The 17,469-nt window shown below is 36.2% G+C and overlaps 2 protein-coding genes across 2 annotated transcripts; both read right to left on the reverse strand.

Annotated features, from left to right (window-relative positions):
- Nucleotides 1-1,900: 1,900 nt before the first annotated feature.
- On the reverse strand, nt 1,901-2,833 carry LOC121148846 (olfactory receptor 4K14-like). Its single transcript, XM_040969183.1, has one exon. It carries the CDS (start codon nt 2,831-2,833, stop codon nt 1,901-1,903), a length of 933 nt encoding a protein of 310 aa, XP_040825117.1.
- Nucleotides 2,834-14,854: 12,021 nt separating this feature from the next.
- On the reverse strand, nt 14,855-15,793 carry LOC121148865 (olfactory receptor 4K13). The gene has a single exon (XM_040969207.1). It carries the CDS (start codon nt 15,791-15,793, stop codon nt 14,855-14,857), a length of 939 nt encoding a protein of 312 aa, XP_040825141.1.
- Between the last annotated feature and the right edge of the window lie 1,676 nt (nt 15,794-17,469).

Below are 17,469 nucleotides of genomic sequence, written 5' to 3' on the forward strand. Positions count from 1 at the left end.
TGTACCTATTCTCAGATAGATAGATAGATAGATAGATAGATAGATAGATAAACTTAATTGGAATTCAGAGAAAATAGAGGTTTACATGAGTTTTTCTGAACTATAAAACCAAGTCAGGTTTCCCATTGGTGTATTCTTAGAACATGCCATCTTTTTTGCTATCATAACTCCTGCTTTATAGTATATTTTGTGAAATACTTGAGATTCTAAAAATGTATACTCTTAAGCATTGTCTCTTATTTTGGCTAAGGGTCTAGAATCTGAAAAACAAAATTCTTAAAAATATATATATTACTTGAAAAATAATGTATATCACTGATACTTGTTATATCCTGTTGGTAAAAATGGCTCTGACTAAAGTCCATGAAAAGTCAGTTATTAGTATCACATCAATAACAACTAAGGAAATCAATCCTGAAGGTGATGATGGTTTCCCTTTAACACTTACACTCTTCATCTTTGGCTGTGATCGATTTAAATAAGACCATGTCCAAAGCACCCAAGGAAAAAAAAATATTATTACAGTAGCAGAAAGAGGGACCTAATTCGCCCTAAATAAAAAGTCGTTTACTTCTCCATTTGTTTATGTTTATGTACTTGTGTGGGGCACAGAAAGTCTGAAATATACATCCTCTGATTTATGACAATGTCCAAAATTGTTGGGAGCATCATCATGGGTGTAAGAAATCCAACCATCACTTACTGTCTCTTTGCCTTGATGTTTCAGAGTCAAGCAATTAAAATTTTTTCTTTGAATTCTCTGAACATTTAAAACCAGAAGACTCAGCATAAGATTCAACCACACATTTTTTTAAAAAAAGATTTATTTATTTTTATTGGAAAGGCAAATCAGATTTACAGAGAAAATGGGATACAGAGAGAAAGATCTTCCATTCACTTGTTTACTCCCCAAGTGGTCCCAATGCCCGGAGCTGACCTGACCCAAAGCCGGGAGCCAGGAACCTCTTCCGGGTTTCCCACTCAGGTGCTTTGGGCCATCCTCTACTACTTTTCCAAGGCACAAATGGGGAGCGGGATTTGAAGTAGAACAGCCAGGATATGAACCAGCATCCATATGGGGTCCCAGGGCTTGAAAGTTGAGGATGTAGACAGTTGGGTCAAAGTACCAGGTCCCCAAACACACTTTCATATATGTGACTCACCTTTGAGGCAAAATTAACTCAATGGGCAAAGAAGTGTCTATTGAAAATCTAGTTTGGATCAAGCATACCAGTTTAATAATTTAGTTCTTATTAAATGTAGCATTATAGATCACTTTGAGCCTTAAAATACTTAGTTATAAAATATGCATTTTCCAGCTTAAAATTAGTGATTAAGATGTCGGAACTCTCATTTCCTGCATCAAGAATGCCAGGTTGTGAGTCTTGATTCCATTCCTAATTCCACTTCCTGCTAAGGCTTGTTATGGGAGATGCAAGTTGAGCATAAAACATGATTATTCCCTTGTGTAGTACACATTATTGTATATATCAAATCCAACATGTATATTTTTCATATAATATATGTGCATCCCATATGAGCAGCTGCTCTGTCCTGGCAACTGTACCTAATTTCTAGCTGTCTGCTAATGTGCCTAGAAAAGCAGCAAAAGATGTCCTAAGTGCTTGATTTCGTGTATCCCTTTGAGAAACCCAAAGGAGATTCCTGTCTCCTTGACTCAGTCTGTCCCAGACCCCTACCTCTGCAGCCACTCAGGAAGTGAAATCCTGTATCACCATCCCTTCCTTTCTCTATTAATTCTGACTTTAAATAAATAAGTAAATCTTTTCCAAGATAGAATTACATCAGTAAAATACAAAAACAAATACTTGAGAATAGTAGTAAGAAAATTGTATCCCTTCAATGATTAGGAATATGTTTTGCTGTGCAAAGCTGGAATTCATTGAGAAGCCACTTGTCTTTTCCACAGTTTCTTCATAGCTGCTTTCATCTCCTCATTTCTCAATGTATAGATGAGGGGGTTCAAGAGGGGAGTGAAAAGGGTAAAAAACACGGACAGGAGCTTGTCCACAGAGAACCTGCTGAAAGGCCATGCATAAATGAGAATGCAGGGCCCAAAATACAGAGTCACGACAATGATGTGTGCAGAGCAAGTGACGAGTGCTTTGCTTACACCACCAGATGCACGCTGTCGGACAGTGAGTAGAATCCCAGCATAGGAGATCATCAGGATCAAAAAGCAGACTACAGACAGCAAGCCACTGTCTGAGACCACAAGTATATCCAAGACATAGGTATCCATGCAGGCGAGCTTGATGACCAAGGGGAGGTCACAGAAGAAGCTGTCTATCTCGTTGGGGCCACAGAAAGGTAAGTTCACAGTGAAAGCTATTTGACTGATGGAGTGCACAAATCCAATAGCCCAAGAAACCAGCACTAACCTGAGAAAAGTCTGCCGGCTCATCATTGACATGTAGTGCAAAGGTTTGCATATGGCCACATATCTGTCATAGGCCATGGAAACCAGCAGCACCATCTCTGCTCCACCAGTAAAATGGAAGAAAAAGATCTGAGCCATACATCCTCCAAAGGAGATGAGCTTTTGATCGCTAAGGAAATCAATAATCATCTTGGGTGTGGCAAATGAAGCCAGTCCAATGTCCAGGAAAGAAAGATTTCCCAGCAGGAAGTACATAGGGGAAGAGTACAAATGGGAATCAGAAATGACAGTGACCACAATGAGGAGATTGCCCAGTATAGCAGCAATATAGATGACAGAAAAGGCTACAAATAATATATTTTGGATATAATGTGATTTGCAAAGTCCTTGCAGCAAAAACTCTGACACTTTGGAATAATTCTGCAGATCCATCATCTCATGTTTCAGACTTGGTTTTGAATCTGTGAAAAAGAAAAAAAATAATTCTGTCATTTGTGACCAGATCATTGTAACTAAAGAAAATCGTATTAAGTGCAATAAACTAGACCACAAAAAAATATACCCTCTGACTTCACTTTTATGTGGAATTTTCAAAAGCCAAACTTTAGAAAAGTAAAATAGGATTACCAGAAGTTGAGGAGTGAGAAAACTGGTGTCAAGTCATTCAAGAAAACAAAGTTTCATTAGGAAAGGAATATTAAGTTCAAGAGATGCTGCACATCATGTTGACTATACGTAATAAGGCTTCAATGTATATTGTAAAACTGTTAAGAGAATACAATTTTAAAGTTCTCACCATGCACACAGAACCATAATATAGTGGTGTAGTGGGTTAAGCCGCCACCTGCAAACCAGAATCCTGTATCAGTGCTCCACTTCTGCTCCAGCTGCTTGCTAATGGCCTTGGAAAGCAGCACAATATGTCCTGGTGCTTAAGCCTCTGCATCCATGTGGAAGACTGAAAAGTGGATCTTGGCTCCTGGCTTTGGCCTAGCTGTTCTCCTACCAGTGTGGCCTTTGGAAAAATAATCAGGGGATGGAGGATCTCTCTTCCTGTCCCAACTCTTTGTTTCCAATAAATTACTAAATCAATCTTTTAAAAATGTTAATAAACACAATTCTGCACTTTAATATATATTCTTTTGTTTTAGATTTATTTATTTTTATTACAAAGTCAGATATACAGAGAGGAGAAGAAACAGAGAGGAAGATCCTCCATTGATTCACTCCCCAAGAGAGCCCAACAGCCGATCCTAAGCCAGGAGCCAGGAACTTCCTCCAGGTCTCCCACATGGGTGCAGAATCCCAAAGAATTGGGCTGTCCTCAACTGCTTTCCAGACCACAAGCAGGGAGCTGGATGGGAAGTGGAGCTGCCGGGATTAGAACCAGCACCCATATGGGATCCTGGCATGTTCAGGGTGAGGACTTTAGCTGCAAGGCCACCCCGCTGGACCCGTGCAATATATAGTCTAAATAGTTTGATTTGGCAACTTCATAATGAACACATATATCAAAACATCATATTTGATAAGATATATATGTATATCACTTCAACTTTGCAATTTGAAAACAAAAAGCAAGGAAGAAGAGAGCAAGAAAAAAATAGATAGAGAAGTAACACAGTGTAAAGGAAAAAGGAGGAGCGAGAGAGAGGAGAAAAGAAAGAAAAATGAAAGGAAGGAAGGTGGGAACAAAGGATGGAAGAATGGAAGGAAAGATAGAAAGAAAAAAGGGAAGATGAGGGAAGCAACTTAGGAGAGTGGGAGGAAGATGTAAGCAAGTAATGCCTGTCAAAAGTCGACGCAGGAAAGCAGTCAACAAGTAATTTAATATAGTTTTTAGTCTTAAGATAACCTAAAATATAGTATTTGGTAGATTATAAACAGCCCATGTCAATATGTGTTTTCATCACTTCCGTGCATTTGGGAAGACTTTAGAACAGATGAAAGGGATAGGAACATTTTTTTCTTCTTTCCATGGACTTTATTTGATAAAATGCAGAAACAGTCAAGTGCAGAGGCTGAAACAAACATCCCAGGAGGACATCCAAGTAAGGGGAGAAATTACATGCGGAATAGCAGCTTTAATCTATCGAACTACGTAATAATTCTTTTATTATCTACATCAATTTTAAAATAATCTTAAAACTCCAAAACAGAAAAAATAAAAATGGTAGTCAAACATATTTATTTTAAGAAAGGGTAAGATAACAAAAAGATTACTTCAAGTATCTACTGGGACTCCAAAAGAGAAAAAGATAAAAAAGAAAAAAAAGTGCTCATGGAAAATATGTGTTCTGAAAAAGCTATGCATAGATTTCAGAATTTATGTCCCAAAATAGATTTACCTTTTAATTCATTTAATTTTTAAATGGACATCGCACAGTATTATGTTTCTCTTTGTCCTTCCCTTTTCACTTACTCAGGCACATGTAGAACCAAATCTGTAGACATTTGGATGAATGACTGTAGCTGCGAGGCTGAACATCAACCTGATTTAAAGGGAAAAGGCTCTTTTTAATCTAAATAAATAAATAAATAAATCTATATTCTGGTAATTTTGGAGTAAAACATTTATATACGATACTTCCCAGATCTTAAGTACAAGTTATATAAGCTTAGCCATTTTATGAAAATGCCACCATTTTGTTTTATGTGAGTTATACAATGCCAGTGTTAATAGTCTCAGATAATGTCTTCAAGAAAATGTTGATCTAATGAACAGCACAGTAACATATTATTTTAAATTAATTGCTCATTTTTGTTATCAGGGAGGACAAACTACAGTATCAAGTCATGAAAACTTCCCATAATCTGCTGTTCAATACAATACGGGAAAGACATAATCAGAAAAATTTCATGTAGTTTGAATCTGACTGAGTTCTCTTGTAAAATATTTGAGAAGTCAGGAAATGAGCTGTAATCAAATTCTATAGAAAAAGAGGTAAAACGAAATTATAAGCTGATATTTGTCAAACTAACAGTAATATATTATTAATATTTAATTGTATTACATCTTATACATTACGTTATAAAGAAAATATACCTTCACGCTTATGATTTTTAAGGAAATCTATCACCAATAAGAACAATTACAAGGCATCTTGTTTCAATGCTTTTGAGTAAATGAATCAGAAGGAAGATCTGTTTCAGGATATTAATTTCTTATCATGATTTGAGATAGATAATGTTTCCTAAAGGGCAAAAGAATTAAAATTTCTTCCAGCCCTCTCAGTAGATTCATTTTCATAGCACTTTAATAAGGTACAATTTACCCATCATAAAATTCAAATGGATTTGAAATGTAAAATTACTGAGTTTTTTACATTTGTGTCTAGGTGTGTCATTATATTTCTTTTTATTATTTATGTATTTATTTCATGATTCATAGGCTTTGGGATCTCCATTCCCCTTTCCCCAAATCCCAATCACCCACTAATTTCCCTTATATTGTTACAATAGTATAGTCTTTATATTTTTAGAGATTAATTCTTAATACTTGCTTTGCAGTCCTGACCACCTCAGGTATTCACAGGAATTCTCCTAGAAGTATTTAAGTTTTCATTATTCTTACACATTTGTCTATTCGTTCACTCACTCACTGTTTTTATCTTGCTTCTTCTGATAAAGGAAACAATCAATATAAAGGTAAATAAATCAATTACTCTGGGTTTTATATGGTTGGCCAAACCACAAATCTTTACTGCTACTTTTCTTTCATCTTTACTTGATTGCGTTTGGATTAAGAAGCCACATATTTAATTCATTTAGAGATTCATTATTTATAAATATAAAGTACATGTAAGAATTACATTTGAGGACCTTTCAACATGAGTCAGACTTGTACCTATGCACTAACCTGGCAGGAAAGAGTATATTCACAAATATACATGAGTGATGGATACAATTTGCAAGCTATTTTTTTAAATTCCAGATGAAATAAGGAATTATGTAGAGGGTCCATTATTAGTTTTTAAAATGTATTTTGACATTTTGGATTAGCATGAAGTAATTACATTGTTAAGGGATTCAATGTTGACTTTCAAATACATACATACAGCAGAAATTGCCTTTATTAGGCAGCCAACCTTTAAACTGAAGCCCCAATCTTCTCACTAAAGAGAACATATTTCACACATATTTCATAGAATTTTGAACAAAACTCTTCATGAGCAATTTTATGCAAAATATATAGAATATCCTTCATACAATGACTTTTAACTTAGTCTTTATGAAATTGAAGAACATACATGAAAGAATAATTTCAAAAGACTTCTACAGAAATGAAGTAGTCTTCCAGATGTGAAATATTTCAATCATGTAAACTTGGTATAGGGATACAATTTTCAAAGCCATAGGAATTAATTATTTGTCTGAGGAACCTCAAAGAGCACACATCTCAACCAGGCTTTTTAGGATAATGAGGACTCAAATTTACTTTAATTCCTCCTGAAATCTTATAAATGCAGTATAATAGGACCTTAATTAAAACTCTTTTTAACACTCTTTGGACCTGTAGTCTGTGTCTAAGGCTAGAAGTCATTGTAGCTGCAATGAATGTGATCACAAATAAGGAACCTCAGTAGATTCAGTTAGAATACCTTGACTCTGAACTAGCATACACATTACAAGTCACAGAGCTGCACTGTTAATGGTATTCTTTTCTTTCATTACTCTCATACTAAACATTTTTCCAGGTCAATCTAGAGCAGAACTGAATTTCATTTAGTATTTCATAAAGATTAGGTGAATAGAATTTTTACATAATTAAATTTAACTCTCAAGAGAAGACTATAAGGGAAATTTTAGCTAACGAGTCACAGATGTTCTGAGATGCAGTCTTGGTAATGTTTATAGATTTTGAGTAATATACTAAAAGCACTCAATTATAAACCTAAGATGCGCGAGTTTCAGGCTATGTCAATTATTTCTCTTCCAACTGAATGTTTAAACATATAATAAAATATATTGAAATCAAGTTCTAATTTCAAAAATCGTCTTGCCATTTACAAAGGTTCTTTAAGTAATGCATGAATGTTAAAAATGCTGTAAGAAAACGAGTTTACATTTGTCTATTAGCTAATTATATGTTAAAATATAATGCAAATATGACTACCAATGAGAAGATTTAATTTTAACTGACAAATTATAATGCACTCCAACCACTTAACCTGCAAGTTCTTACAATAAGTGTTTCTTAGCATTGTGTCTTTGAGTCAAGTTCACATATATCCCCGTGGCTCTTTACCCACCTGGAGTTAAAATGCTCATTGATGACACTTCAAATTAGCCGATTTGTATTTCACATGTAGTACATTGGAGTAAAACTTAGAAATATATATATTTACACCAGAAATGATTTAATCATTGCTTTGTTCTGAAGGTTGAGAAACATATCTGCTTTAGAAACTAGAGAATTTCTGACTTGAGCTTCCCTTGAATGTAAGATATACTTACATGCTTATATATCTTCTCTCCCATCAAACTGGAATCCTTTAATAATGGGACATTCGTATCAATTTTCACAGCAGAGACTAGGGAATAGAGCAGAAATATGTGCCAATTAATCATATTCATTTTCCTAAGAGACAGAGAATAGGATTTTAAGAGATTTACCAGATTAACTAAATATATCTTGCAATTATTTTAGTAATTCAAGTAGAATAATAAACATCATTATCCAGTTAATAGAATATAAAGTGTGCCTTTTTGTTAAATAATCAAGTTAACTGTAACATAATTAAAATGTAGTTAAAACTGTTGGAGAGCTGTTCCTACTGGTATTTCATCTACCAGTGGCAAAGTATTTCCCCTCTCTGGATTTGCAAGATCAGGCAAAATGCCATTTCCTTCTGACTGAGTCACTTAATACATAAAATTGACAGTCTGCTGATTTTCCAAAAATCATTTGAGTTGATGAAAGCTCCTCCTGCCTCAGTGCTGAGGACCAATATCTTAGAACGTTGTGATCACAGATCATCACATTGACAACTAATTACAGGACACTCTTTTCCATATTCTCTCTGTAAGCACAACTAAAACTGCAATCTCACCACTGAACCTTTAAGTCTAGTAATAATAATAAAAAGAATAAAGCGTTAATGTCTGCACTAGCAGTAGATAACCATGTTTCATTTGTAAAATGCCACAAAGCTCTTTCAAAGTCCTGTTTGTGTAAAATGATTTAGATAATGAGTGCTAAAGAAAGACCACAGAAGTAAGTTATAATTTCAGAATAATTTTTTTTTTGCAAAAATGCCATCACTGTATAAAATAAAGAAATATAAGCATGTTTTTAAAGATTTATTTTTAAAGATTTATTTATTTATTTGAAAGGCAGAATTACAGCAAAGAGAGATGGGAGAGAGAGAGAAAGATCATCCATCCACTAGCTAACTACTTAAGTGGCTGGTCTGAAGTTAGGAGCCAGGAACTTTTTCCAGGTCTTTCATGTGGGTGTAGTAGCCCGAGTGTTTGGGCTATCCTCTGTTGCTTTCTCATGTGTATTCATAGGGGGCTGGATAAGAAGTGAAACAGCCAGGACTTGAACTAGCACCTATATGAGAAGATGGGACTATAGTAGGGGCTTTATCTGCGACACTGCAGCACCAATCTTGAAATAAAGCTTTTTTTAAAAAATAAAAATTCCTCCTCTGTGTGACAGCCCCATCACTAATACAGGAGGGTTCCAGTTTCCCTATATCCTTGTCAACAATTGTTCTTATTCCTATATATAATATTTGTCATCTTAGTGGGTACAAAGTGATATCTCATTAGACTTCATTTGCGTCTCCCTATGAACTAACGATGTAGAGCTTCTTTGTATGTACTTGTTGCTCATGAGTACATCTTCTTTGAAGAAATCTCTAAGTATTTTGCCCACTTCTAACCTTTTGTTGTTGTTTAGTTGTAGTTCTTTATATATTTGTTTGCTCATCAGAAGATCTGTGAAAATTGACTCCAGAAAATCATTTTAACTAGATCACCTTCAGAAAAAAAAAAAGTATTATGACTGGGAGCTAAAACTTAGGCCAACAGATGTAACAATTATTCTGTATACTAAGCTAGCCAAATCAGTTAAGGAGTGTAGGTCACTATGCAATGAATAGGATAGGATAGGATAGCATAGCATAGCATAGCATAGCATAGCATAGCATAGCATAGCATAGCATAGCATAGCACAGGACAGGATAAGATGGATGGGATGGGATGGGATGGGATGGGATGGGATGGGATGGGATGGGATGGGATGGGATGGGATAAGACAGTACAGAACAGAATATGGGAGATAAAACTCAGGAAAAGGTGCTCACAGAGTGTAGAGTTCCCGCAGTCACAAGCTGCAGGCATCTACTTTCTGTCCTGTGAGCTTCTGCAAAGAGAGAGCTGCTGGTCCCTGAGTCATGCACCTCAGTTACGGAAGGGGAGAAATTCAGAGTTAGATGGGCACCCTGCCCTCCTCCAGCTCAAATGCGTTGTCACAATGTCAGTGGAGACTGGAATTCTTCCTCTGACAAAACCCATTATAGGCATGAGGGGAACCAAACTTCCCAGTCTGTGCTGCTGGTGACTGGGCATCCTGTTGGGGGAAGGTAGAGAAGCAATGTGTCCATTCACTGAGTTAAGTACGCACTATCCCCACCAGCTCAGCATAGACTATAAGTATCTTCCTGAGACGACATCACCAGTAGAGCACAGGCTTTTCCAAACTCCTGTCATCTTGCTCTGGGAAGCTGCCCTCCTCACCAGCTTCCAGCCATGGAGGTGTTGGTGGGGTCCATAAGCTGTTGTGCGTCTGTACAATCTTTGTTACTCCATGGAATCTCTCTTCTTTCCACAGGTTTTATTGAAAACATCTCACCAACTATTCCCTGGACTGCAGGACCTCCTCTGTGTTTTTCTGGTGTTCCGTGATTAAAATCAGTATCATCTTGGAATCTCACAAACTATCTTTTGGTTCAAATCATCCTTCACTATTGACCTCTCTATATTTTTCATTTCCTCATGATTTTGTTGCAGTATGTTTCATGAGTCCAGAAATTTGTTAATATTTTCTATTTTTAATCTGCTGTCATATAGTAGTTCTGCATAACTAGAATTTTGAGATGACATTTGCAAAGCTTCTACTTTATTCGTGAGTTTATTGATTTGTGTTTTTTAAGTTAGTCTGAATTGAACCATTTGCGAATTTTGCTTAATGTTTTTTTTTTTCAAAAAACAAAATTTCTGGTCTCTCGCTCTGGCACAGCGAGTTAAACTGCTTGCTGCAATGCTGACCTCCCACATGGCAGCCAGGTGTAATTCGGGCCTCTACACTTCCAATCCAGCCTTTGCTAATGAGCCGACCTAACATGGGAAAGAAAAAAGACCAAGACTTTGGATGTGCAAAACACTGCTCTGACATTAGCCTGTGTCTGCAAGAGGGATGAGGGAAGTGGGAGTTTTATTTAAGAAATGAACGTTTTTGTGGGTTGAGTGAGGAAAGAAATGTAGAAGCAAGTCATGGAAGCAAACCCGTGTTTACACATCAAAAGTCTTGTCATAGCTCCTTAAACTTGGTTATGGGTTCTGATCCCTCCCAGAGGCAGCTTAGGGGAAACTTCCCTCTGCCCCTACACCAAGGAGGCTTTCAGGTGCAATGTGAAGTTCTGAGGGGAATCTCCTGGATTCCTTCACACTTGGAAGCCCTCCACCCAGCAACATTCCAGAAAGGCATGAAGAAAGAGAAACATTGAGCCTGTACCCAAATCCTTACATACTGCAGCCTGAAAGAAAATTAGTCACTGTGGCTCTTTGAGATGCCTCCCTGGTCTGTCAGGTGTCCTGTCTTCACTAAACTGGGTTAATGTGCTGACAACTGCTCTCTGTCTCCTGTCTGAATTCTTTCTTAAATGAAGACAAGAATCTAAGATCACTCAATCATTCTCCAGTTACAGAAATACTTTCCTGAAATAAAAATGGTTATGTTTTGCTCCAATTTTTATCCATCTCCAGTAATTTTTTTAAAAAGATTTATTTGTTTTCATCTATTGAAAGGCAATAGGAGAGATAGACACTTCCACATGTATTTGTTCACTCTCCAAATGCTAGCAAATGCTAGTTGGGAATTGAATCCACTTATATTCAAGGATACAAACAGACATTTTTGCTCTATAATGTTGTGTATTTATGTCTATCTGTATATCTGATGTAAATGTATGTTTCTGGTATCAGGTTTTCTCTAAGAACACTCAAGAGAGGACTTGCTTGTCTGTAGGTTATACATATATTAAAATGCATTAAATAATAAATTGTTCTTAGAATAAGTTTACCTTCAAATCAATACTACATACAATTCTGTATTAAGCTATTGTTGCCATCAATATCAATAATCTAACCTGACGCTTTTGTCCTTTTCATAAGTCACATTTACTTTTTTAAATGTTTATTTATTTTTATTGGAAAGACAAATTTACACAGAGAAAGAGACAAAGAGAAAGAGCCTCCATCCGCTGACTAACTCTCCAAATGATTGCAATGCTCAGAGCTGAGCTGATAATAAGCCAGGAGCCAGGAGCCTCCTTTGGGTCTCTCACACAAATGCAGGATCCCAATTATTTTCTATAAAAAATGCCATTTATTTTTAACCAGTCTGTCTTGTTTTTTATGGAAGAGTTTAATTCTTACTAATGATTAGTAGGTTGTCATGTTCACTAAAAGTCCGAAATTAGTTATGGGTAGAAAGTAGTTGTGAGAATTTGCTTTGGTAGCGGTAGAAAGACTGTTAACTTGATTAGCTCTTTGGAAGTTACAGAAGTTAAAACCACTTAGCATGAATGGAATTGGGAAGACTCCGGCTCACCTGAGTCAATTCATGTTCCTAGTGTTTACTGTCTTATTTGAAATAACGGAGAGAAATGGAGGAAAATTATTATCACTAGGTGGCGTATGACCCCACTTGTATGTTTGTATCAGGTTGATTGGTGTGTTTTGAAGTTTAGTTTATTTTTTTATTTATTTAAAAGGAAGAGGGGGGTTAAGGAGAGAGAAACACACATGCACACATGCACACTCACACATGCACACACACACGCACACACGCACACAGAGTATCTTCCATCTTCTGGACCAGGTTGTATCCAGGAGACAGGAACTCTGCTCAGGTCCCGCACATGAGTGGCAACGCCCAGCAATTGAACTATCTGCTAATCTCCAGAGTGCATATCAACAGGAAGCTAGCTCAGAAGCAGAGGCAGGATGGAATACCATCATGCCAAGTGGTGGTCTCAAACATCCACCCCCAGATTCACTTTTTAGTTTTCTTATACCAACTGATAAATTCACTTCTATAATTGCAAATGCTAATAATGTCTCCATCAAAATCAGGTACTATCCTAAATAAGCCATAGATTGCAGATTTTAAATGCTAAGCTTCATTTTTCTGAAAAATTGCCATTGTCTACTGTGTAAATATATAAAAATACAAAATTTTTCCTTGTTTGAGATAATTGTTTCAGAGCTTTTATGGTAGGTATTGATTTTTTTTCTTTATCTTTCATGAAAATAAATTTCAGAAAAATAGGTCCTAAACTTGTCCTGAGGTAAATATAAATTAAGATGTAAAAAATAAGAGAAAACATAAGCTTATCCTAGATGAAACATTATAAGGAAAGCCAAAGATAATCAATTAAAACTAATTAGATTTTTCTATAGTGACCAAAATACGTTACAAGGTTTTTGCATTTCAGAAATAACAAAAAATAATACAATATAAAATGGACTCACTAGAACTAAGAACAATTCACATGTTTTGTGTGTTTTAGTATGCAATAAAAAATTGAAACATAATTGCATGCAATGAATTAAAATAAATTATAGTGTGCAATAAGACTATATAGTCAAAATAGTATTTTTCTTTAAAACACTTTATAAAGGATATAGCCACTTATATAACTACATAACTGTAGCCACGTAGGGCCCATAATTCTTGGTAAGTTACTTCTTTTTAACATAAATGAATACCTGAATGAGAGAAATCAAGATATTTTGAGAAAATAAATGATTGTACCCATGTATATAGTTTTTAAAATATAACAGACACATTAATTATAGCAACTTTCTCTTGGGTAAATCTCAGAATCATTATACAAAGTGAATGAAGATATTTACAAAAGACTATCACATGACTACTTAAATGACAAGAGAAACTCCAAGAACAAACACCACATTGCTAGTGTCAGATGCACAAGATCTGAAGGCTAGGATGACTGCAAAGCGATACAAGGGGGTCTTTGAGTGATAATTGTGATGGTTACAAAACTAAACACATTTGGCAAAATTTCCATAAGTGTGGACTACAGGGAATATTTTTTGAGTTATAAAGCATACTTGACATGATACAAAATATTGATTACAGGATTCCCTGACGTGTCACCCTTTCCCTTCTTCTTGGAAGATCTGAACCAACTTATGCACAGTCAGGAAAGAGAAGACGCAGATGTTTGTTTATACTGGTAAAATGTATGAACTTGCAATCCTTCCCCTGGATTTTGACCCTGCCGCCCATCCCGAGAGACACGTTGCAGAACAAAAGCTTCCCTGGCAGAGCCAAGGGTGACTCTAAAGTGTTCATGGTCCCGGGAAGTGGGGAATCCCTGGGAGGAGGTTTAAAATGCATTGCCAAGCCTGCCCCTACTGGGTAGGTTCCAGCCTGAAGGGAGTCGCTACTCTGAAAGAACCCCACAAAATGCTAAGGCCACAAGTCTGGTCTCTTTTCCAAATTTCAGTAGTCTCAACTCTCACCCTGTTCTAGATCCCTGTCCTCTGAGCTCTTTTGGAGTATCTTCACATCCTGTAAGATAGTCCTATTAATGCCATTACACAGTAGTAAATTGGATTTGTTTTGTCCATCCATACATTTTCTCACTCCTTAGTTATATACGGTAATATTTTTGAAGCTCACTAAATATAAAGAAAGGTCGTAGGTACTGTGCCTATGGTGAATCAGTCAGTAAAACCTAATATGCATTTACCAGTGCTTACTCAGAAAATGGACTTTTCTTGCTCAAGGCACTCATTAACCAATCATTGGGGCAAATAATATGTGAGCTATATCATCTGTACATATTCTAAATGCATATTTCTATTAAGAACAAAAATAGCATCATTCATCTTCAAGAATTAAAGGCACATTCAAACATTAATAAAAGAAGCATATAAATAAGGCTCCACAGATGAAGAAACTAAATCACAGGAGATTTATTTATATTTGTAATTTGCATGAAAGTAATTACGGTAGAATTTAGCTGTGTATCAGTCTGACTGTAAAAATTTAGCCTTTAAAATTCACACATATGAAGAGAGATTCACTTTTTAAGCATTGTACCAACCATTTCATTATACAGAACTTGAAAGACAGCAGTGACTCTCTCAACGGCATCCAAGCAACAGACTGTGTTTGTGTGGAAATGTCATCTAAAAAGTGTGCTTTGAATTTATATGCCGAGACCTTATTTTCTTAATGGCTGATTTTACTTCTTGATTTCTTAATGTATAAATGATAGGATTTAGGAGAGGTGTAAAAATTGTGTAAAACACAGAAAGTATCTTGTCCACAGAGTACCTACTGAAGGGCCACACGTAGATGAAGACACAGGGAGCGAAGAAGAGCGTCACAACCGTGATGTGGGCAGAGAGAGTGGAGAAGGCCTTCGAGGATCCACTCGCAGCCCGGTGCTTGACCGAGAATATGATGACCGTGTAGGAGATAAGCAAGAGGATGAAGCAGACCAGGGACAAGAGGCCACTGTCAGCAACGACCAGGAGCTGGAGGACATAGGTGTTCTTGCAGGCAAGTTTGATCACAAGGGGAAGATCGCAGAAAAAGCTGTCTACAACATTGGGGCCGCAAAAGGGCAAATTTAACATGAAGGCCATCTGACTAGACGAATGGACAAATCCCACCGCATAGGAGGATAGTAACAGCCCCACGAGCACCCGTGGGTTCATGATGGTCATGTAATGGAGAGGTTTGCATATGGCCACATACCTGTCTATTGCCATGGCTACCAGCAGCATCATCTCACTGCCACCCAGAAGGTGCATGAAGAACATCTGAGAGTAACACCCCCACCAGGAGATGGTCTTCTGTTTTCGGAGGAAATCTGCAATCATCTTAGGAGTAGCAAAAGAAGCCAGGATCATATCAATACAGGACAGATTGATGAGCAGAAAATACATTGGTGTATGAAGGCGTGAGTCAAAGGCCACGGTGACCAAGATGAGAAGGTTTCCCAACACAATCCCCACGTACACCAGAAAGAATCCCAGGAAGAATAAAATCTGAAGATTTTGAGACTTGGAAAGTCCAAGCAAAATAAATTCAGATACCACTGAATGATTTGCTCTTTCCATATTGCCAGCTTTATTCCATAATTTCCAAAATGAGAGAAAATAAGGAGCAAGCAAATTGTGGTTACTGTAAAGAAAGGGTCACACTGTCCTTTTTTGGCTACTGGATGAAGATATTTGAACTTACAAGCAATGATTATTTCTTGCAGAATTTTGTAAATCAGTGATTTCTTGAGTAGATCAATAAAATTCAAGCTATATGTTTCTGAAAGACAAAGAAAATTTTTAAAAAGAGTGTATGAAGACACACATGTGTGTATTGTGATCTTGGAATTAGAAGCCCTCCGCACAACAGCTGACTGAACTATCTATGCATTACGCAACATTGGGCAAGCAGCTGAACAGCATAGCCAATGCCTCTGTGTTATAATCATTTCTGTGAATAAGATAACAATCTTAGCAGATTCTGTGGTCTCACAAGGGTATGATTTTTAAATAACAAGAAAATATAGCCAGGATTTTCAAGAACCACATTTTGAAACAAACATTGATAAAGAAATGTGAATCACAGCCCGGGTAATTTTTTAAATTATTATTTATTATTGTTTCATGATGCAGTTCCATAAGCTCTGGGATTTCCTGTCACCCTCCCCTAATCTCCCTCTCCCTATTGATTTCACTTATAGTATTACAATAGGTGGTTCTTGAACAGTTGAGACCAAAGATGGATCCTCAGTGAAACAGTTCAAAATATCCTGAGTAATTACATTTATATACATACACAGTTTATTCATCAGTTCCATTAATCACATCAATCATTTCCCCTTTAGACAAGGAGTACAAAAAGTAGTTGAAAGCTCACATCCAAATGTAAACGGATTTGCCATGCTCAATGACATTCACTTATTCACTTATTTTTGAATTGCTGAATAGGTGATAATTCTGACTAGTAATTTGTCATAGTCTCTAAAACTACTTGACTTGAAAGAGCACAAGGTAACTAATTTACATTGGTGAAACAGAGTTTGTTTAGTGACATATTTCTTTATGCCCCATGCTTACTGCAAAATTTGTTCTACAGGCTCAATTTTTTTAAAAGTGCTTTCACTTCTAATAACTTCAGAGTATCCGGATTTATACAAAATGGTTTTGGTATTTAAAGTATAGTTATGTGTTGACCCATAGTTACTTACCAGGCAAAGGAGAACTTCGTGAAAGGGTGCCTTTGTGAAACGCAGGGAAAGCCTCACCGCTGCTCTTCCTTTATGCCTGTCAATTTATTACAACGTCTCTCCCAATCACCAGCAACAGAAAGGAGTCACAGGCTTTGTACTCCGAGTCTTCGCGATAATCCCATGGGAATATCTATCCTATGGGGCTGGATTTTCTTCCTTAATCATTTTGTACTCTGAAAAACTTGGTTTAATGTAAAATATTATGTGAAATATACAGCTATTCATTGTCATGTCTAAGAAGTTATGGCTCCTTTTAGTTTTATGTTTAATATTTTAAAGACCCATATTAATACCTATTTTTAATTAAGCTTTTTAAACTTTATTTATTTATAAAATAATTTTCATATGTGCACAATACATTTAATATGCATTTAACATTTGAAATGTAGTCAAAATCATAATAAAGTATATGTGGAATGAATAAAATATATAATTCACATTCAAGATTTATATTAAAACTAGCTTTAAACCAAAATTAACAGAAAATACTAACTTGAAAATATT

This window comes from Ochotona curzoniae, unplaced genomic scaffold (genome assembly GCF_017591425.1).
Source record: "Ochotona curzoniae isolate NIBS_2020 unplaced genomic scaffold, NIBS_Ocur_1.0 scaffold_4701, whole genome shotgun sequence".
NCBI classification, from domain to species: domain Eukaryota; kingdom Metazoa; phylum Chordata; class Mammalia; order Lagomorpha; family Ochotonidae; genus Ochotona; species Ochotona curzoniae.